At 44.0% G+C, this 24,495-nt stretch overlaps 1 protein-coding gene across 1 annotated transcript in view; it reads left to right on the forward strand.

Annotated features, from left to right (window-relative positions):
• The window catches only part of LOC126416890 (uncharacterized), a 391,039-nt gene that overhangs the window by 340,553 nt on the left and 25,991 nt on the right, over nucleotides 1–24,495 (forward strand). Inside the window, exon 3 of the mRNA XM_050084774.1 lies at nucleotides 10,184–10,833. Coding sequence (XP_049940731.1) covers nucleotides 10,184–10,833 — 650 coding nt within the window. The remainder of the gene's footprint in view (nucleotides 1–10,183; nucleotides 10,834–24,495) is intronic.

A 24,495-nucleotide genomic window follows, 5' to 3' on the forward strand; every position in this document is an offset into this window, starting at 1 on the left:
CCATGGGTACCCGACAGAGCGAACCGCAACTTGGATACCTGCCATTTCAGGAGAGTGCACGGCCAGTTTTGCTATTTGACCTCATATCAGTGCCTTAAAAGCTTTATCTTCTCTCTTCTGTGGCACTACGCTTTCGAAAGTCTGCTGGAACACTCAGAATTAACATTCATAGTGGAGGGCCGCCTTGAACTTCGAGGATTGTAATGACCGGAGTTGGTTTCGTAGCGTTTCGAAGAACAAAACAAGTGTGTGTGGGGCTAGCAATAGCTCGAAGATTATTGTAAATTGTTGAAAATAATTTGCTTGGTCACAAAAAGCTACCCGATCCCGAAATTGCTGAACTAACATTGTTGTTTCTAATAGTGCTTGAATACAATTACTTGATGTTTAACAATAAATTATATATCCAGCTTTCTGACAATTGCATGGGTAGTCCCCTAGTCGGAATTTTAACTGACATTTCCATAAATTCCTTCGAAGAAGATTTCTTTAAAAGCGTTTCAGACTTAAAAAGTAACATTAGCTCCTACGGCCGGTACGTTGACGGTTTAAGTTTTGTGCTCGAACCTACTTTATGAAGAATTAGATCAACTTACAGTAAGTTGAAAAAGAGAGTTAGTTGGAGGGTGAGCGACAGGATGCTATATATGTGAATATGATAAACCTCTTCCCTCAAAAGAATTTCTCTCCTTAATACCCCTTCCGTGTTACCACAGATGGCGTGACATTCATCTCATTTGTACTAATACTGCAGTACACCCAAGGTGCCTATTGGCAAAGTAAGAAGCCTGCATTTACCTTCATTAAGTAGAGCACCGGAACTCCCACACAATCATCAATTACAGCCTTCAGTCGAGGTATCTCCGCAGAATTGCGAAGTAGTAGTACCGTCACGTCATCCGCGTATGCGCGAACAGCTATAGTCCAACCTTTAAGCTGGGATGCCAGCATCTGAAGTACGGGCTCCAGAGACAACACAAACAAAGTCATTGACAGCGGGCTTCCTTGAGGCACACCCCGACGGACAATTATTGGGGGAGTCAGTTGGCCATTAACAACCACCGAAGCTGAAATACCCGTACAAAGATTTGAGAGCACTCGCCGTGCGTCAACAGTAAAACCAAATGCCTCCAGAATCCGAAGCAAAAAGTAGTTGTTAACAAATGCCTTTTCAAAGTCTAGGGCGCAAGGGACGGACATGACAGCATCAACCGAAACCACGTCACGATACTCGATTACTAGAGTAAGAATGGTACGACCAGGTACGCAGCTTTGATGTCTGGCAACAATCAACTCCATCAGGGCCGACATCCTACTATTAACTGCCCTCGCCACAGTCTTACAATCAAAGTTTAGTAAAGCAATTGGGTGAAAGCTATCAGGAGAAGCTGGCCCAGGGCGTTTCGGGATTAAACAATTTTTCCCACTTTGAACGAGGTCGGCACCACTCTATCCTGTAACACTTCGTTCAAAAGAGACTTAAAGGTAGCACCCAACAGCGGCCAAAAGCGCACGTAAAATTCCTTGGGTAGTCCATCCAGACTCGGAGACTTTTGAGAAGGCGATCCTACAATAAGTTTGTAAACTTCCTCAGCCTGAAATGCAGCTAATAGCATAGCATTATGTTCAGGTGTAATTGTCGTAGCCAAGATACTGACAAGCGGGTCGAAAAAGGTTTCATTGGACTTATCGATGTCGTAAATGTCTACATAGTATCGGTGTAAGACACGCACTATATCAGCTTGCTCCGATATGATACGTCCATTATTTGTCGTGACAGAATGAAACCAAGTGCGTCGGCGACGGGTCTGATGCCAAAGCAAATGATATAAGGAAGTCAGTTCTTCCGTCACCAATGATCGTGGTTTGGATCACATTTTCAACCCTTTCACTCGTATTCTTTTCAAGGTCAACAAGTTTGCCCTTACACGCCTAACATCCGCTATTCGCAGAGGGGCGTGATCCGCAGCATCATATTGTTCACCCAGGATGGAATAGTAATATTCGTAAGTTGTCCGAAAGTCTCGCGCTTTGGCAGCACAAAAAATTATCAAAGTTTGCCTGAGCCTCGGTTTTGCAGCTGTTTTCACCAGTCAAGGATGGCTCGCACTATGTCATTGAGAGGGGTCAGCTAGATGAGCGACGTTTAACATCCACGGAGTGCGAAACAATTTAACTGGTTGCCGTTCTACATTGAGGGTTGTAGTCATAGCACAGTTATCCGTAAAGGAAGCTGGGATGGCTTCAACATTAAGAATGCAATCGCACAGGCAGTCTGATAAGTAAAACCTATGTAACCGGCTACTAGAAGTCGCAGTAAAGTGATTAAATTTGACTAAAGCCGGATATTTACACATCCAGACGTCCTTCAGGCGTAAGGAGTGGACCAGTTCAACCAATTCATGTAATTCACGACCGAAATTAAAATTTGGAGATTGAACTGCAGGACGCAAACAGTTAAGATCACCACCCAACAGAACACCCTGAGGACTCTTACGCAACAAATAAACAATACCCTCTTTATAAAAACGCGAACGATCCACTGCGCGCCCAGTGCGAGAAGGAGCATATAAAAGAACCAAGGTAATATTAAATAAGTTGACAACCTATGCCCCTGCCAGAATCAAACATTTCCACCTCAGCGATAGGAATGCCTTCGCGAAATAATAAGACGGTCCCCGTAGAATGTTTGGGTGCTACATTAAGGATCGGACGAAAACCAGGTAAAGAGAAATGCGTAAATAGCACCTCCTTAAGAAGACTACGTCCGCAGATGAATCATAAATGAACTGAAGCAGCGAAGCCAATCGCAATTCTGATTCTACATGATTAACATTTAAGAAAAGGAGTGTTTAGACTTGGGCCATTGATCACAGCTATACAGGGTTGTATAGGAAGTGTAAGAGCAGAGTTAGGTAGACAGTTGAGAGTCAAGGTCCACGGCAGAATCCACAGACGAATCAGACATCGGAGGACCAGAACCTCAATCATCATAACCTTTTTTCTTAGCTTTCTTACGTGCCACCGTATGGTCAGGTTGTACACGCTGTTTCTGTCGTCTACGTGGCATGGCGGCCTCTGCAGACGGAGGGGTGGGAGGTGTCATACGGCACAGTTTCCTGCCCCTCTGAGTTAGGGTATGTAATGCTGTTCCAGTCACTAAGGCGGAAGTATTCTGTGGAACTGCCAATGCAACAGGTCATACATGGTCGCTAATTTTATTCTCCTCGGGAGTTACCGTAGTCGAAAAATTCAGGAAACAGTCGGCGGCTGAAGACGAAGGAACAGGAGGACATTTCATCGGCTCAGACTGTAACGGAGGACACAAAGACGAAAGGGGGGACGCCGCTCCCTCTCCACACACAGGCAGCAATCGATGCGGAGGAGGTTGGGGCAGAAGGCACAGCCATGTCCTCACCATCACCATCCTTAGTGCGACGTCTATTGTTTGTCACTGTTACAGGTTCTATCCTGGGGGCAATAGGATTGTAGCCGGCAGGAGTGGCCGAGCGGTTCTAGGCGGTACAGTCTGGAACCGCGCGACCGCTACGGTCGCAGGTTCGAATCCTGCCTCGAGCATGGATGTGTGTGATGTCCTTAGGTTGGTTAGGTTTAAGTAGTTCTAAGTTCTAGGGGACTGATTATAACACTTCCGTCTGCTACTGCTACACCATAACCTCGAAGCTGGAGGCAGGTCGTGAAATAAAACTATCTTGTTAAAGCAATTATGGTATAACGCAACAGAACAGTGTTACCCTCTGAGAGCAATTTTGCTAGGTTGACTGTGTTGTACCTAACGGAAATGGCTTATTGGAAATGAAAGTCAGAATTACGTAAATATTCGAACAGTAACAAACAATATTTTTGCCTAGCTATACTGTTTAAAGAATAAGGAAAACGGTCGCCAGCCTAATTAGGCAAGAGAAAGATTAACGTTCTCGTTTAAGCAAGTAGGTATAAGTAACTATAACGGACAAACACAACTTAGACTTGGCCACACGCGAGTGCAATGAACTTTGACACATACATATGTTTTAAGACCGAAGCTAACAACTGGAGCAGCACAAACTATTTGCAAAAATATAACAGATACCGAAACACACTATTACTTTCAGGGCTTGTTCAAACTGAACGGTCTTTATAACATTACTATTAACATTCACTGCAGGATCATAAATTGGACATAGGTTAAGTCTCTATCAGTTAAATGTTTTACTATTTAAATGAAAGTTAATTGGAATCCACTAACAGGTTGCTCCTCACTATCATTTGAATAAAGAAATTATGGTTTTCATAATTAGTGGTCTTTCCGTTACTTGTTACCGAGCATTAACACGATAGACAAACTGTGGATCCTGTTACACTATTAATATGCACTTCCAAGACACAAGAGAGACAGACACTTAGCAAACGAGTATATAACCTTCCAAAAATGCAATTCACGACTTTTACTACAGTGAGACACAATGTTGACAAATTTGCAAGCTACTGACTCACCTTCTGCGATTTACAACAGGCAGCAATGTGATCATTTACTAAGCAAAACTTTATAGGCCACAGTCTTAAGAGCTTTTAATTTGAAGTTGGCAACAACCCATTAATAAGCAGTTTTACTAGGAAAATTATTTTCATCAAGCATCATTAACTTTAACTCACTCTCTTGCCACATTACCTTTAACTTTCTTTTTACTATGTTCAAGAGGCATCAATCAGTAAAACACTGGGCTTTAATGTTCTTTCAGTAAGGACACTCGGAAATCACTTTAGTTCAAACGAAGAGGAACCTGAGAGGTATTATGATAAGGAGAAAAATCAAAGTAGGTACATAATTTCAGATATAAATTACCTTATATTTGAACACACTAACACATCCATTAAGCTGATCCTTCACTGTACATTACTATAGTGCTCCATTACAGTAATTGCGAAATGAGGTGGCGATTGCATGCTGGTAGGTGGAATTGCAGGTAGAATTGCTGGACTCTGTCATTTCTTGATGGCGATGATAGATACAAATTCCAGAATAGTTCCAGCTATTTATCCATCCATCCGAGGCATTGTAAAGTAGCAGAAAAAGCCTCTCTCGGAACCAGCACAATATGCATCTTTTACGTGGCAGTGCACAGTTTGGTAGCTCGTCCCCGACTCATAGCTCGTCCCCGACTGACTCTTGTTCCACATTTTCTACCTAGGCCAACCACAATTTGTACGCGCTACACAGTTCCGTTCCCGAGGGGAACCACAACAACTTTTACATACAGAATAACTAAGAACCCGAAGTGAGGATCAGCAGTTTACATAACAGCAAACAAACACATTAAATGAGACAGAACTTTTGCACATATTAGTATTTCTAAACAAAATTATTTAAACAAATTTCAAATATATACAGTAAATTTTTGTCTCCCTCCAAATGGGACAAAGAATTTAAATGACAGATATACTACATTGCATAGAATTAAACCATGACATCCGAAGTTTTTACAAAGAAAAGAGTATACAATTTTATGTTATCGATTCAATCAAACACATTTACAGAAGCCCACCGAAGTAACATAAAATAAAACAAAACCAAATTAATCAGTAGAGTATTAGAGCTATGGTATTACATAATGACCTCAGCAGTTGAGTCCCATAGTGCTCAGAGCCATTTGAACCATTAGCCAATAAGATTGTGAAACTGTCGCGAAAATAAAGGCAGAAAGTCATTGCCACGATTATCATAATTGACTGTTTGTTCATTATGGTTCAAAAATGGCTCTGAGCACTATGGGACTTAACTTCTAGGGTCATCAGTCCCCTAGAACTTAGAACTAATTAAACCTAACTAAACTAAGGACATCATACACATCCATGCCCGAGGCAAGATTCGAACTTGCGACCATAGCGGTCGCGCGGTTCCAGACTGTAGCGCCTAGAACCGCTCGGCCACCCCGGCCGGCAGTTCATTATGCTCCAAAGCAAAAGTAGGGCCGACGGCGGGAGGGAAGGGCACAAGATCAGCAACTGTCCATTTGCGACGCTGCACTAATAACGGTTTTAATACAAAAACCCTCCGCGGGCAATTAGACCGAACGTGTCCACTTTCATTACATAAGAAGCAGGTTCCTTCTGGACCAGTATACATGACACGAACGCGGTAACCACACACTTGTAAATGCGATGGAATATTGCGTTTGACATGTATTTCTAAGGAATGAATTCCACTGTAACACTGTAATCTGGGTTGAGTAGACTAGCGTTCGCGACGGACGTTTTTCACGCTACAATAAAGAGTTAACTTTTCTTTAAAAAGTTGACATCAACTTCCGGTGGGAGGTTGAACACTCGAACGTTGGTATATTCGATTCCAGCATCTGAGAGTGACACCATATTAACGGAGTTATTGCGATGCTTGAGCGGCACTTGAGAACCATGTCGCGACAGTAATCTTTCAACTTGAAGGGGATCCATAAATTTCACGTAAAACACGTACTCGTCTGCATAAAAATAAACGGTGTGGACCTGATCAGAGTTCATATGAATTGTATCGACAAGCCAGTCGTGGATTTCTAGAGACCCGGGCTGCACGTGTCGCGTTGTTTTATCGAAAGTAAAGCCCGCAGTACCTTTTCGTGGAATACACGTGGGAATCATGTTAACAAGAGCGGAGTGGCCGACGCCGCTGCAAGTAGACGAACACAAACAGACAGTAAAGGCGGATTGGAGACGCTACGACTCACACGGCAGACAGAACAACACTAACGAGTAAAAGTTCACACAAGCGACGCTGCGGCAATTGAAATAAACAGGAACCTTCCCGCTCGGCGCTCGAAGCGGATCGGCGCGTTAGACCGCGCGGCTAGCCGGGGGGGCTTCCTTGATGTTCCTTTGGGTGTAAAAAAATGATTAAACTGACTTCAGAATGTGCCGTAACTAAACCTTTTCATATAACACTATCCCCTTTAATTTGGCTTCCCCGCCCCCTCCCCCCCCCCCCCCGCCCCCACCGCCGCTTCCTCAATAACAGAATCTAGCCTTTTTCCTTCCAAATATTTAAAGTCCTTTATTATTCCGTTATCCCTGAAGGTTTTATCGGTAAGAGATAAATTTGATTAAAACTATAGCCAGTAATAACGTTTAAAATCGTCTTTACTATATCAAATATTGGGTAATAAATCCGCTAAAAATTTTCACTCTAAGAGAGTACAAACTGGAAAAAGAAGGAAAAGGGGAAGGTAATTTTTTTCCATACCGTTTTTGGGAAACATTTCACATAACACAACCCACCTTCGTACTAAGAAATGTGGGGGTATAGCTTCAAATGGCTCTGAGCACTTTGGGACTTAACTTCTGAGGTCATCAGTCCCCTAGAACTTAGAACTACTTAAACCTAACTAACCGAAGGACATCACACACATCCATGCCTGAGGCAGGATTCGAACCTGCGACCGCAGCGGTCGCGCGGTTCCAAACTGTAGCACCTAGAACCGCTCGGCCACCCTAGCCGGCGGTACAGCTTCGATTCCAACTAACAACAGTCTTGCAAGAAATATAATTCATTTTTACTGTTGACTAAGCCTTATAGTTCTGCTGTAGCATTTATATGAATCATTTTACTGTTGAATAAGCCTCATGACTTAGTTTCTCTTTTCACGCAATACGTGGCACATAAGTTTATTTTATATTTCTACTGTACGTTATTTTTGACGTTTCTTCTTGCTGCGCGTATGATTTACATGTACTGGTTGTAATATAGAGGGTGGTCCATTGATCGTGACCGGGCCAAATATGTCGCGAAATAAGCGACAAACTACAAAGAACGGAAGTTGTCTAGCTTGAAGGGGGAAACCAGATGGTGCTATGGTTGGCCCGCTAGATGGCGCTGTCATACATCAAACGGATATCAACTGGGTTTTTTAAAATAGGAACCCCCATTTTTATTACATATTCGTATAGTACGTAAAGAAATATGAATCTTTTAGTTGGACTACTTTTTTCGCTTTGTGATAGATGGCGCTGTAATAGTCACAAACATATGGTTCACAATTTTAGACGAACAGTTGAAAACGGGGAGGGTTTTTTAACTTAAAATACAGAACGTAGGTATGTTTGAAGATTTTATTTCCGTTGTTCCGATGTGATACATATGCCTTTGTGAACGTATCATTTCTGAGAACGCATACTGTTAAAGCGTGATTACTTATAAATATCACATTAATGCAATAAATGCTCAAAACGATGTCCGTCAACCTCAATGCATTTGTCAATATGTGTTACGACATTCCTCTCAACAGCGAGTAGTTCAGCTTCCGTAATGTTCGCACATGCATTGACAATGCGCTCACGCATGTTGTCAGGCGTTGTCGGTGGATCACGATAGCAAATATCCTTCAACTTTCCCCACAGAAAGAAATCCGGGGACGTCAGATCCGGTGAACGTGCGTGGCATGGTATGGTGCTTCGACGACCAATCCACCTGTCATGAAATATGCTATTCAGTACCGCTTCAACCGCACGGGAACTATGTGCCGGACATCAATCATGTTGGAAGTGTATCGCCATTCTGTCATGCAGAGAAACATCTTGTAGTAACATCGGTAGATCATTACGCAGGAAATCGGCATACATTGCAACATATAGATTGCCATCGATAAAATGGGGTCGCGCGGGATTAGCAGAACGGTCTGAGGCGCTGCAGTCATGGACTGTGCGGCTGGTCCCGGCGGAGGTTCGAGTCCTCCCTTGGGCATGGGTGTTTGTGTTTGTCCTTAGGATAATTTAGGTTAAGTAGTGTGTAAGCTTAGGGACATGACCTTAGCAGTTAAGTCCCATAAGATTTCACCCACATCTGAATACTTTTTTGATAAAATGAGGGCCAATTATCCTTCCTCCCATAATGCCGCACCGTACGATAACCCGCCAAGGCCGCTGATGTTCCACTCGTCGCAGCCGTCGTGGATTTTCCGTTGCCCAATAGTGCATATTATGCCGGTTCGTTACCGCTGTCGGTGAATGACGCTTCGTCGCTAATTAGAACGCGTGCAAAAAATCTTTCATCGACCCGTAATTTCTCTTGTGCCCAGTGGCAGAACTGTACACGACGTTCAAAGTCGTCGCCATGCAATTCCTGGTGCATAGAAATATGGTATGGATGCAGTCGATATTGATGTAGCATTCTCAACACCGACGTTTTTGAGACTCCCGATTCTCGCTCAATTTGTCTGCTACTGAAGTGCGGATTAGCCCCGACAGCAGCTAAAACACCTACCTGGGCATCATCATTTGTTGCAGGTCGTGGTTGACGTTTCACATGTGGCTGAACACTTCCTGTTTCCTTAAATAACGTAACTAAGTGGCGAACGGTCCTTACACTTGGATGATGTCCAGGATACCGAGCAGCATACATAGCACTCGCCCGTTGGGCATTTTGGTACAATAGCCACACATTTTCCGCAATTGTTAAACGGTCCACTTTAACACGGGTAATGTAAAATGGTTCAAATGGCTCCGAGCACTATGGGACTTAGCATCTGAGGTCATCAGTCCCCTAGAACTTAGAACTACTTATACCCAACTAACCTAAGGACATCACACACATCCATGCCCGAGGCACGATTCGAACCTGCGACCGTAGCGGTCGCGCGGTTCCAGACTGTAGCGCCTGGAGTCGCTCGGCCAATTCGGCCGGCACGGGTAATGTATCACGAAGCAAATACCGTCCGCACTGGCGGAATGTTACGTGATACCACGTACTTATACATTTGTGACTATTACAGCGCCATCTATCACAAAGCGAAAAAAGTGATCCAACTAAAACATTCATATTTCTTTACGTACTACACGGATATGTAGTAAAGAATGGGGGTTACTATAAAAAAAACGCAGTTGGTATCCGTTTGACGTATGGCAGCGCCATCTAGCGGGCCAACCATAGCGCCATCTGATTTCCCCCTTCAAGCTAGACGAGTTTCGTTCTTTGTAGTTTTTTCGGTTGATGCTTATTTCGTGAGATATTTGGCCCTGACACTATCAATGGACCACCCTGTATACTATTTTTAGATGTAATAACTTTTTTTGAGGAAGACAGGCTTATATCTATCGAAACGCAAGTACAGGTATGAACAACCATTTGACGTGCAACTTGTTAGATGTATGAGTCCCATTGTATCCGTAATAAAAGGACATTTCTGTCTTTCTTAAGGAGGCAGCGCCCCAGCTCCATCAGCGGAGATGTTCAGCCCACACAGCAACGGCCAGATAACGACAGCACAGTCTGTCGTCGCAGAACGTCATATGACGACGACCTGGGATACGGAGGCTGGTGTTTCGGAGCTCACCACCCACACTGCAAGTACGTCGGGTGACACCGTGCCCCCGACCACCACGGAGTTGGCCTGGTCGACCCTCAGGGACCAGGAGGGCACCACCACCACCACCACCACCACTGGCGACGACCACACGGAGCAGGCAGCGACCACAGAGCTCCGACAGACGCAGACTCAGACGTGGGAGAAGTGGACCACGCAGACATCCACGCTCCTCAACGGCGCTCTCGGTGATCTGGGGAATTCTGACTCCCACGACGTCACTGCAGAGTCAGACAGGACAGTGGCCACCGACACGCTGGAGAAGGACGAGCAAGGGTCTACAGATGCTGAGCTGCAGTGTCGATACTGTAGGACGCCTGCGGAGGACCCAGCGGTCGGGACCGAGGAGGAAGCGCTCGAGACGGAAACCAAACCTGCTTCCACAGACGTCACAGGGCCACAGCTCCACTTGCAGCATCATGCGGAAGACCCCGCTAACCCGTACGACCATTTTGACAGTGACAGCGAGGAACAGGAAATGGAGGTAAGCTCCTGCTCTTTTTTTTTCGTAAGTGTTCAGGTCTTCAGACTTCTGACTGGTTTGATGCTGCCCGCCACGAATTCCCCTCCTGTCCCGACCTCTTCATCTCAGAGTAGCACTTGCAGTCTACGTCCTCAATTATTTGCTGGATATCTTCCAAACTCTGTCTTCCTCTGTAGTTTTTGCCCTCTACTACTCTCTCTAGAACCGTGGATGTCATTCTCTGATGTATTAACAAATGTCCTCTCATCCTGTCCCTTCTCCCTATTACACTACTGGCCATGAAGATGACGCGCTACAGACTCCATATTTAACAGACAGGAAGAAGATGCTGCGATATGCAAATGATTAGCTTTTCACTGCATTCACACAAGGTTGGCGCCGGTGGCGACACCTGCTACGTGCTCACATGAGGAAAGTATCCAACCGATTTCTCATACACAAACAGCAGTGGACCGGCGTTGCCTGGTGAAACGTTGTTGTGATGCCTCATGTAAGGAGGAGAAATCCGTACCATCACGTTTCCGACTTTGATAAAGCAGAGTATGGAATCGGTGGGTTCAGGAGGGTAATACGGAATGACGTGTTGGATTCCAATTGCCTCGTATCACTAGCAGTCGAGATGACAGGCATCTTATCCGCATGGTTGTAACGGATCGTGCAGCCACGTCTCGATCCATGAGTCAACAGATGGGGACGTTTGCAAGACAACCATCACCTGCACGAACAGTTCGACGACGTTTGCAGCAGCACGGACTATCAGCTCGGAGACCATGGCTGCTGTTACCCTTGACGCTGTATCACAGACAGGAGAAGGTGTACTCAACGACGAACCTGGGTGCACGAATGGCAAAACGTCATTTTTCCTGATGAATCCAGGTTCTGTTTACAGCATCATGATGGTCGCATTCGTGTTTGGCGACATTGCGGTAAACCACATTGGAAGCGTGTATTCGTCATCGCCATACTGGCGTATCACCCGGCGTGATGGTATGGGGTGTCATTGGTTACACGTGTCGGTCACCTCTTGTTCGCATTGACGGCACTTTGAACAGTGGACGTTACATCTCAGATGTGCTACGACCCGTGGCTCTACCCTTCATTCCATCCCTGCGAGACCCTACATTTCAGCAGGATAATGCACGACCGCATTTGTTGGTCCTTTTCGGACTTTATGGATACAGAAAATGTTCGACTGCTGCCCTGGCCAGCACATTCTCCAGATCTCTCACCAATTGAAAACGTCTGGTCAATGGTGGCCGAGCATCTGGCTCGTCACAATACACCAGTCACTACCCTTGATGAACTGTGGTATCGTGTTGAAGCTGCATGGGCAGCTGTACCTGTACACGCCATCCAAGCTCTGTTTGACTCAAAGCCCAAGCGTATCAAGGCCGTTATTACAGGCAGAGGTGGTTTCTCTGGGTACGGATTTCTCAGGATCTATGCACCCAAATTGCGTGAAAATGTAATCACATGTCAGTTCTAGTATAATATACTTGTCCAAAGAATACCCGTTTATCATCTGCATTTCTTGTTGGTGTAGCAATCTTAATGGCCAGTAGTGTAGTATTTTCCACACATTCCTTTCCTCTCCGCTTCCGCGCAGAACCTCCTCACTCCTTCCCTTATCAGACCATCTGATTTTCAACATTCATCTTTAGTACCACATCTCAAATGCTTCGATTCTCTTCTGTTCCAGTTTTTCCACAGTCCGTTCTACAATACCGTACAATGCTGTGCTTCAAACATTCATTCTTAGATATTAATCGTATTTATCGTTCAGGTTAAGGCTATGTTTGACACAAGTTGATAGTTCTATCGTCGTGATATTCTACCGTCACCCTGCAAGGGTCACAGAATTGCGCTTCCGTCCTTTCAGTACAGCTGCCGTAGAAGACTCGGGCCTAAACAGAAACTTTGATTCTCCTCTGTTTCGGTTGCCCCACACATCATATTCCACTACCGTACAATACAGTGCTCCAAACGTACATTCTTCAAAATTTCTTCCTCAAATTGAGACCTATGTTTGATACTGGTAGACTTCTGTTGGCCAGGAATGCCTTTTTTGCCAGTGCTAGTCTGTTTCTGATGTCCTCCGTGCTCCGTCAGTCGGTTATTTTGCTGCCTAGGTAGCAGAATTCCTTCACTTCACCTACTTCGTGACAATCAATCCTGATGTTAAGTTTCTCGCTGTTCTCATTTCTGCTACTTCTGATTACTTTCGTCTTTCTTCGATTTACTCTCAATCCATATTCTGTGCTCATTACACTGTTCATTCCACTCAGCAGATCATGTAATTCTTCACTCAGGATAGTAATGTCATCAGCAAATAGTATCATTGATAACAATACACCTTGAATTTTAATTCCACTCCTGAAACTTTCCTTTATTTTCATCATTCGTTCTTCGATGTACAGATCGAACAGTAGAGGCGGAAGACTACAACTGTAGCTTACATCCTTTTCGAGCCGAGCACTTCGTTCTTGGCCGTTCAGTCTTGGCTCTTGTACATAATTTATATTACCTGTCTCTCCCTATAGCTTGTCCCTATTTTTCTCAGAATATGGAACATCTTGTATCGTTTTACACTGTCGAGGACTTTTTCCAGGTCGACAAACCCTATGAACGGGTTTTGATATTTCTGTAGTCTTGGTTCCATTATCAACCGCAACGTCAGAATTGCGTTTCAGGTCCATTTACCTTTCCTAAAGCGAAACTAATCCTCATCTAACACATCCTAAATTTTATTTCCCATTCTCTGTATTGTTATTAATTGTACGTAATTTACGTGTATTGTAGCTCCATTCTTTGCTCTCAAATACCTTTTTCGAGGTGCAGGCCAAGCCTCGACAAGCATCCGTAATGGTATTAAGTCATTCACACTCCCTTTGTTACTATATTGCACGGACATAGTCCCAGAGTTGTGAGTTAAGTGATTCTTTTCATACCGCTTATCCACTTCTCAAGATGTACCCATGGACTACGGCTTTCAGAGTTTATTTATGATTTTTTTATGTTGACCTGCAACCTTTCTGATGTCTTCAGTCATCTTTCAGTTAAATCGCTGTGTCAGTCTCTATTTTAATCCCTCGAATCCAACATAGAATCTCCTCTGTCTGTCTGCCTACAATTCACCTGGCTGTATATCCGCCCTAGGTCCTCCCTACTGTGGGGGCGGCGGTTGAATTTAGAAATCGTCGCCATTTTTACACGAGCCGGAAAATTATTTTTGCGGTCAGCCAGAAAGCGATGGAGAAGATATTGACCATAATTTCCATTCTGCACGTCCATTTTATTCTTGTGCTGACTGAAAAGAAATGTTCCTACTTGCTATTTACTCAGCGCGATCAGAATCTATGATTATAAATAAAAGTTGTGAGTTCTAACTGATTAATATATTCAGTAAAAGGTCACTTGCACAAACATAATAATATTCCTGACAATAATAATAATGTCCCTATTTGAAACAGCACCATTAGCAATTCAGAGGCAACCTCTGCTGTAAGTTCCAAGTAAAGTGGTGTATCGTTCTGACGCATAATCATCGAGTTAACTGCTCAAGTGGATAGCAATCTCACCACTTGCCATGCGGTGTTGTCAACATTACGGGCGCCACACAAACAGTTACTTCCGTGAAATCTATACGATCTAGGACGGTGTACAGTCCTCGTGAGTTCACTTTTTACTCTTACTGAAAACATGCGTTTCGTAGCTATCTTGCTCTGAAGTCACCCGAGGGAGAGACTTTGCCGGCGTTTGACTGACGCGGACAGAAGGACAACTCGGTACGAAGTGTCTCTCCTCCGATGAACTGCACTGCGCTAACGAACGGACTGGCATATAGTCCGAATATGGCGGAAGTTAAGCATCGTGGTTGCTGTTCCTCCGTTGTGATGTGGTGGCCTCACGTTTGGATTGGCACAGCGCTACTTCCTCAGGTTGGCGAAGTAGTCCATGGCGGCCTGATCTTCTGGGGCAGGCTTCTTCCTGTCGGAGCTCTCCTCCGCTGCCCTTCTCGCCGTATTTATATATTGGTTGGTTGGTTGTTTTGGGGAAGGAGACCAGACAGCGTGGTCATCGGTCTCATCGGTGTAGGGAAGGATGGGAAGGGAAGTCGGCCGTGCCCTTTCAGAGGAACCATCCCGGCATTTGCCTGGAGTGATTTAGGGAAATCACGGAAAACCTAAATCAGGATGGCCGGACGCGGGATTGAACCGTCGTCCTCCCGAATGCGAGTCCAGTGTCTAACCACTGCGCCAACTCGATCGGTATATATTGGCGCAACGCACTGCCGAAAGGAACATCTTCCGTCAACAGCTCCAAGCACAAGCAGCAGCGTCTAAATTACCCGTTTCTCGGACGCTTATTAGTTAATATCTCCGTCGTCTAATAATTTACAATATTTATAATATTTACATAAATAGTAAAAGGTGTACATCTTTGCTTCCGCCGTTTTTTTCCTTTGCTTCCGCCGTTTTTTCCTCAACATTTGAGGCTTTAATGAAACAAATTGGTAACAAATGTATCATCCAAAGTATTTTCCATCGCTGGCCACTACTTTCTCCCATCTTTCGGGCAGTGTACGAACCCCGCGTCGAAAAAATTGTTCATCTTTTGAAGTGATCCACGAATCGATCCAATTTGTGATTTCTTCGTGAGATCGGAAGTGTTGGTCAGCCAGGCCATGCACCATTGATCTAAGCAAGTGATAGGCAGGGGAAGCAATGTCTGGAGAATACGGCGGGTGGGGCAGGACTTCCCATTTTAACGTTTCTAAGTACTTTTGACCTCTTTTGCAACGTGGGGTTGAGCGTTGTCGTGCAGCAAAATCACTTTATCGTGCCTCTCGCAGTATTGCAGCCGTTTGTCTTTTAATGCTCTGCTCAGACACATTAATTGCGTTCGATAACGAGCACCTGTGATTGTTTCACTTGGTTTTAACACCTCATAGTACACGATGCAGAGCTGGTCCCACCAAATGCAGAGCATGATCTTGGAGCCGTGAATCTTCGGTTTGGCCGTCGACGTGGAAGTATGGCCGGGATACCCCCATGACATTTTGCGTTTAGGGTTATAGTAATGAACCCCGGTAACAATGCGATGCAGAAATCCCTTCCGTTTTTGCCTCTGAAGCAACCGTTCACAAACACACAAACGCCGTTCAACAACTCTTGGTTTCAGCTGAATCATGCCCATAGCCTTGAGACGTTTTGAAATGGCCTGCTGTGTCACTCCCACTAATCGTGCCAATTTTTCTTGAGTTTGACGCGAGTCTTCACTCAGCAATATCTCCAGTTCTGCATCTTCGAAAACATTCTCTCTTCCCACTATGCCGGTCTACGAGGTTAAAATCACGGTTCTTAAAGCGTTGAAGTCACTCACGACACGTTCTTTCACTAATAGCGTCTTTACCATACGTACTTGAGAGCCTTCGATGAGACTCAGCCGCTGTTCCCTTCACATTGAAACAAAACAGTAACACCTCCTGGAAATGACGAGAATTAGGCTCGTAAACTGACATTTTCAATCAAGAACAATATGTTTTCGACCGCTACTTACCTGTCTGCAAGCGGCGGAAGCAAAGTTGTGCATATTGTATAAATAGAGTTCAGTTGGCTTAATTTACAGAAATTTTTTTAACTCGTCTGCATTTAAACTTTGCCGGCTAGAAGTTTTAGAACAGAACCTACTATAGAACATGACCTTTGAACTACCTCTTTAAGAGTCCTTGTATTGACTGCTATTTACACTCAAGTCTTGAACCTTGGCACAACTGTATTATTTTCTTAATATAAACGAGTCCTGTAGTTATAACTTTCTATAATAATTACAAATGACACTTAATCTAATATTTTAGGGACGTTTTTGTTCCAAATTTGGTTTTTAGTATATATCTTGAAAACTAATAGAGGTAGCTTAATGGAGTCACATAATTAATTTTCTATCATACGAATTTCCATCTTTCTTAGTCTTATTATTAGTGCCTTCAATTTTTCGTAAAACCGCCGATTTTGACCAAAATATTGCACCGATCAAGTTGAGACTTGTAACTTTTGATAGTGACATACATTTGCACATTCTGAACAATTTTTGCTACCTAGCTCCATTATTTAACGCCATTTATTTTTTCTTAAAATAACATATTTAGCAAAACTTATTCATCTGATCATTCTGAAATTTAACAGTTTTAACATTAATACACAGAAGCATATACTGACAAAGTTTAGAAAAGCTATTTCAATTTTTAATTTCATTCTTATACCATGGCGTAATATTTTGTATGCTACACACAGACGCGTTTTGATGCCGTGGCGCCAGTGGTAGTGAACTGGGGTAAGTCCCAGCACACTCGCTCGTCTCTGTATCTCTCATAATGATACAGCGCTTATTTCGCCACACAACCTCCATTTGTTTCACTGCAGTCATAAATACGCTTTTCATTTCTGTTCGTTCCCTGATATTCTTTTAACCTGGGTAAAGGTTTCCCCAATGCATGAAGGCTTCAGCGAAACGAATTTATATTGTACGTACATGATTTCTGATGTCTTCTCCCCGCCTTCCATTAAGTCCATGTCTCAGTCTTTTTTTGTCTCCTGGTATTCAGCCTGGAACTCCCTACACCAGCATCTATATCTATGATCCTCTAAAGGAGGGTACTTCGTGTAACTCTGTCACTTCCCCCTTTTCGTCCTCCATTCGCGAACGGTTCACGGAAAAACGACTGCTGATAAAACATACGTGTGGGCTCGACTCCATCCAATTTTACGTTCACGGTCTTTTCGCGAGACATACTATTCTTCTAGGAATTCACGCACTCGGAACTTTTAACAGTAAGCTATACAGTGATGCAGAACGTCTTTATAGCAGAATCTGCCACTGGAGGTGGATGAGCGTCTCTGCGACGATTTCGCGAATGCTTAATGTAATTGCAACAAAACTTCCTGCTCTTCTTAGGATCTTCTCTATGTCGCCTATCAACCCAATCTGGTACAGATCCCAGACTGATGAGCAAGTATTGGGCGAATAATTGTAAGCTACCTCCATCGTGGGTGGACTGCTTTCCTCGGGATTGTTCTAATGAATTCTTGGTCCACATACTTTACATTTGCCTGGCCACATGTCACGCCAAATTCATTTTCAGTTTCGTTACAATCGTAATTACGTCCTGCACTCTGTTTCCTTAAACACTTGTTTGGTCTTCTGTCTCTCTTAGTAATTCAGGACATGCAACTCTACATTGCCACAGCTCACTGATTTTCACGTTGTTGTTGTTTGTTGATTTGACGGAGGGGACCAAACAGCGAGGTGATCGATCCCATCGGATTAGAGAAGGATGGGGAAGGAAGTCGGCCGTGCCCTGTCAAAGGAATCATCCCGACATTTGCCTGAAGCGATTTAGTGAAATCACGGTAAACCTAAAGCAGGATGGCCGGATGCGGGTTTGAACCGTCGTCCTCCCGAATGCGGGTCCAGTGTGCTAACCAATGAGCCAACTCGCTCGGTATTTTCAAGTTAAAAATACGTGTTAACAATATTGCTTTCTCTTACAGATTATAAAATTTTTGGAGACACAGCGGAGAGCTGGCCGGAGTGGCCGTGCGGTTCTAGGCGCTACAGTCTGGAACCGCGTGACCGCTTCGGTCGCAGGTTCGAATCCTGCCTCGGGCATGGATGTGTGTGATGTCCTTAGGTTAGTTAGGTTTAAGTAATTGTAAGTTCTAGGGGACTGATGACCACAGCAGTTAAGTCTCATAGTGCTCAGAGCCATTTGAACCGTTTTTTGAACGGAGACTTCGTTCTGCAAACTCCATTTAGTGTACCAAAAGTTCTCTAGACCAATTTTACTCCTCTTTTTGTTATCCTTGTTGTCAATCCAGTAGCGCCCTAATTAAAGAACACGTCATCTGGTTATCGAGTTCATTGTCAATACGTATGATTTACTTGCTGATATAGGGATTATACATACATTACGGAGAGGAGGCTGCTTGATATGTAGCTTTTTTGTATCTTCTCTCTATTCTTTATTACTTAGTGTAATAATCACAGCACTATTCCACTAGGTATTCTGTGGCTATGTTTGCCAAGCGTCTTTATTGCCAAAGAAAATGGGAGTTTAACTTCTCGTCAATATCGAGGTCAGCAGAGACGGAGCACAAGTTCGGATAGGTTAATGTTCTGGGAAGGAAATAGGTCGTGCCCTTTCAAAGAAAACATACCGGCATTCTTCTTAAATAATTGAGGGAGATCTTGAAAAATGACTTTACTATAGCCAAATAGTCCTATAACTCGATAATTAAAGGAAATATCGTGGATTTCGGTCCTATTAGGTCATTTACTTTTCATTTTCCTTTATATCAGCAGCAGACTTTTATGTCACGCGTGGCTTGAGCACCAGTTGAATATGTATTGTATTTTTGGTTTCCCACACACAACAATGAAAATTTTTTTTTGCAATTTATCAGTGGCGAAAGTGCACCCACATTTATCATTTTGCCTCATTTTGTGATGTAAGCAACTCAAAAATATCATCTGGACGCACGGTCATTGTTGTGTGGTGTTCTAATTTTGTAAATGTCCCTAGTGTGCAATTACAGATATTGTTCGAGGGTCACTCCAAAAGAAATGCACACTATTTTTGTAAACATACAGTTTTCATTCTGTATGTGTGAAAGTTTTACAGTGTGTAGATACATCCTTCCCGCTTGTTTCCAAACTTAGTTGAATCTGTTCCCGTTAGAAGCGCCGTCACAGCATGTCTTCAAGATGGCTGCTACACTTGATGTTCGTCAGAAGCAACGTGCTGTCATAGAATTCCTGTGCTGTGAAAACGAGACAGTGGGAAACATCCACAAGAGGTTGAAAAAGGCGTATGGAGATGCTGCTGTCGATCGCAGTGCAGTAAGTCGGTGGGCAAGCCGGTTACGTGATGAAAGCGGGCACGGCAATATTAAGGATTGTCCTCGCAGCGGCAGGCCTTGTACTTTACACACTCCAGACAATGTGCAGAGAGATAACGAATTGGTGATTGTTGACAGATACATCACAGTGAACGAATTGTCACGCTACGTTGGGATATGGGAAGGAAGTGTTTGCAGAATACTGAAAGTGTTAGCGTTAGAAAAGGTTTGTCCCAGGTGGGTTCCCAGGATGTTGACAGTGGCTCACAAAGAAACAAGAAAAACGGTATGCAGCGAACTTTATCGAACTTTTGGAAGATTATGAGAATGGTGGAGATGAATGTCTTGGAAGAATTGCGACAGGTGATGAAACATGACTCCATAATTTTAAACCAGAGACGAAGAGGCAATCAATGGAGTGGCATTATGCAAATTCACCCAAGAAAAAAAAATTCAAAACCACACCTTCTGCTGAAAAAGTTATGGCTACGGTGTTTTTCGATTCCAAAGGACTCTTGCTTGTGGACATCATGCCAAGTGGTACCACCATAAATTCTGATGCGTATGTGACGACAATGAAGAAACTTAAAGCTCGATTGAGTCGTGTTCGACCACATCAGCAAAAGCAGGATGTTTTGCTGTTGCACGACAATGCAGGGCCACATGTCAGTCAAAAAACCATGGAAGCGATCACAAAACTCGCATGGACAACACTGAAACACCTGCCTTACAGTCCTGTCCTGGCTCCATGTGATTATCCTCTCTCTGGGAAACTGAAAGACTCTCTTCGTGGAACAAGGTTTGAAGATGATGACTCCCTTGTGCACGCCGCCAAACAGTGGCTCCAACAGGTTGGTCCAGAATTTTACCGTGCGGGTGTACAGGCGCTGGTTCCAAGATGGCGTAACGCAGTTGAGAGGGATGGAAACTATGCGGAGAAATGAAAATATTGTTCCTAAAGGATGTATCTACGCACTGTAAAAACTTTCAAACACGTAGAATAAAATACGTATTTAAAAAAAATATTGTGCATTTCTTTTGGAGTGACCCTCGTATTATAAAATTTAATTAATGTACCCTTCTTTCTTGTATTACCCACTGGTTTTATAAAGTTTTCACGTTGAACACATACAAGGACAATCACGAAGCGATTTCACTTGAGACATCACACTGCAAGTTAAAGATTGGGTGCACTATTTTCACCTTATCGCTGTTCCCCTTGGGGTTCATGAAACGTTGACCTACATACTGTGTCATTCAACTAAACTGTTTATCTCAAATACGAGTGCTGTTTATTTTTTGAAGGTAACGAAATTCAAACCACACTGAAAATCCGACCAAGCTTTGTGCAGATGTGCTGTGCAGCGTGTCTGGTATGCCCGTCGATCGCGTCACCTCGCACTTTTCAGTTCAAAGTGCTCACTGAGTACGTAAAGATGCATAGAACAGCAGAATCTCCCGCCAAGTGTGCAGTTCATGCTGTCATTCGAGTTCCTCGTGCTGTAGGGTACCATCCGATTTCAAGCAAACCACGTAACGTAACTCTCATTCCTGACAGCAAAATGCGGCAGTGGTGCAGGAATTTTGAAGCAGGATGCACCGACGTTCATGATACAGGCACTCACGTAAGGAAACAAGAGTCAACTTATGATCTTGTTCAGCGAATGGATCAGGCAGTTCGAGAAAATCATCTATAAAATGCAGTAACTGATGACAAGCGGAGAGAAAAGGTTGTCATCAGTCGCTGTCCTTTCTTTATGATAATGGTCTGCCTCACACTGTAGCTGCAACCAGACGCTCCTGAGAAGTGTGTAATCATCCACCACACAGCTCGGACTTGGCTGTCTCTGATTTTATCTCCTTGCTCACATGGACCACTGACTATGAAGACAACGAGCTGCAGACTAGCGTAGATATTTGGCGAAAAGCACAGGGGTCTGCCTCCATGAAGAGGGTACTGGAAAGCTGGTACGACGCTACGACATATGTCTAAGTCGGAGCGACGACTGTGTAGAGAAGTAGCTGTAGCGTGTAGATAAATTTTGCAAATAAAACATTTTTGATTTTCTCTGTGGTTTCCGCTAGCCCAACAATCAGACCTTGAAAAAACAAATAGACCTCGGATTTCAGGAACTGTTGAAGATATCGTACTTTCATTTTCACCCGGATGAACTGTGACAAAGCCATCCCTAAATGACATACAGTGACTTTTCATACATACCTTAATTACAGACCTATCGGCGTCAACTTCGCTTTTTCGGATGGAACAGCGCGTTTCAGTTGATTGCGTAACACACAGAACACCCATAATGAGTCCCAAGGGGCACGGAGAGCATCCGACAGTGGAAGTGTGGGCTACAACAATAAGAAGAAATCGCTTCGCGGCTTTTCACAAGATCAGTGGGTAGTTTTATTAATTACAAGAAACATATACAAAGCATTATATAGCAATTAAAAAAGTGCTCCGACTTCCTTAGTTTTTTTGTTATGTGATGCAACACAGGTATCCATTTGTGATAAAATACACGTAAGTTTTTGAGATGAAATACTGAAAGTGATTATTTACCAGAGAATACTACCGGGTCCAAGGGGTTCTCTTGATACTACAAATTGATCTTGTCAAACGCCGAGAGGCGGATGCATATGAGTAGGTATATCTTTGCTGCTAGCAAGGCATTTCTGAAGGAGAAGGATTCAGTGGCGTTTCACGCTTCAAAATCCCATTAATAGTTTCAAGGATTACAATATTTAGAACATAGCATTTATATGAAACTTCCAGAAAGATTAAAACTGTGTGCCGAACCGAGATTCGAACTCGGGACCTTGCACACAATTTTAATCTGTCAGGAAGTTCCATATCAGCGCACACTCCGCTGCAAATTGAAAATCTCATTCTGGAAACATGCCCCAGGCTGTGATTATCCATGGCTCCGCTATATCCTTTCTTTCAGGAGTGCTAGTTCTGCAAGGTTCGCAGAAGAACTTCTGTGAATTTTGGAAGGTAGGAGACGAGGTACTGGCAGAATTGGAGTTGTGAAGACGGGTCGCGAGTTGTGCTTGGGTAGCTCAGGTGGTAGAGCACTTGCCCGCGTTAGGCGTAGGTCCCGAGTTCGAGTCTCGGTCCGGCACACAGTTTTAATCTATCAGGAAGTTTTATATCAGCGCACACTCCGCTGCAGAGTGAAAATCTCATTCTGATAGCCTTCATTTATTTTTAAAATGAAACTGAAAGCTGTCTAACGCGGAAGTTCTTGATTTCAAACCCTAATGAGGAATTAGGTCACTTTGGATATGTAGGAACTTGTGGCGACTACTACACTACTGGCCACTAAAATTGCTATATCACGAAGATGGCGTGCTACAGACGCGAAATTTAACCGACAGGAAGAAGATGCTGTGATATGCAAATGATTAGCTTTTCACAGCATTCACACAAGGTTGGCGCCGGTGGCGACACCTACAACGTGCTTACATGAGGAAAGTTTCCAAACGATTTCTCATACACAAACAGCAGTTGACCGGCGTTGCCTGGTGAATCGTTGTTGTAATGCCTCGTGTAAGGAGGAGAAATGCGTAGCATCACGTTTCCGAATTGGTAAAGGTCGGATTGTAGCGTATCGCAATTGCGGTTTATCGTATCGCGACATTGCTACTCGCGTTGGTCGAGATTCAATGACTGTTAGCAGAATATGGAATTGGTGGGTTCAGGAGGGTAATACCGAACGCCGTGCTGGATCCCAACGGCCTCTTATCACTAGAAGTCGAGATGACAGGCATCTTATCCGCATGGCTGTAACGGATCGTGCAGCCACGTCTCGATCCCTGAGTCAACAGATCGTGACGTTTGCAAGACAACAACCATCTGCACGAACCGCTTGACGACGTTTACAGCAGCATGCACTATCATCTCGGAGACCATGGCTGCGGTTACCCTTGACGCTGCATCACAGAGAAGAGCACCTACGATGGTGTACTGAACGACGAACCTGGGTGCACGAATGGCAAAAAGTCATTTTTTCGGACGAATCCAGGTTATGTTTACAGCATCATGATGGTCGCATCCGTGTTTGGCAACATCGCGGTGAACGCACGTTGGAAGCATGTATTCGTCATCACCATACTGGCGTATCACCCAGCGTGATGGTATGGGGTGCCATTGGTTATACGTCTCGGTCACCTCTTGTTCGCACTGATGGTACTTTGAACAGTTGACGTTACATTTCAGATGTGTTACGACCCGTAGCTCTACCCTTCATTAGATCCCTGCGAAACCCTACATTTCAGCAGGATAATGCACGACCGCATGTTCAGGTCCTGTATGGGCCTTCCTGGCCTGCACATTCTCCAGATCTCACACCAATTGAAAACGTCTGCTCAGTGGTGGTCGAGCAACTGGCTCTTCGCAATACGGCGGTCACTACTCTTGATGAACTGTGGTAACGTGTTGAAGCTGCATGAGGAGCTGTACCTGTACACGCCATCCAAGCTGTGTTTGACTCAATGCCCAGGAGTATCAAGGCCGTTATTACGGCCAGAGGTGGTTGTTCTGGGTACTGATTTCTCAGGATCTATGCCCCCAAACTGCGTGAAAATGTAATCACATATCAGTTCTAGTATAATATATTTGTCCAGTGAATTCCACATTTATCAGAAATGGCTCTGAGCACTATGGGACTTAACATCTGAGGTCATCAGTGCCCTAGACTTAGAACTACTTAAACCTAACTAACCTAAGGACATCACACACATCCATGCCCGAGGCAGG

Source organism: Schistocerca serialis, chromosome 8 (genome assembly GCF_023864345.2).
Source record: "Schistocerca serialis cubense isolate TAMUIC-IGC-003099 chromosome 8, iqSchSeri2.2, whole genome shotgun sequence".
Taxonomy (NCBI): domain Eukaryota; kingdom Metazoa; phylum Arthropoda; class Insecta; order Orthoptera; family Acrididae; genus Schistocerca; species Schistocerca serialis.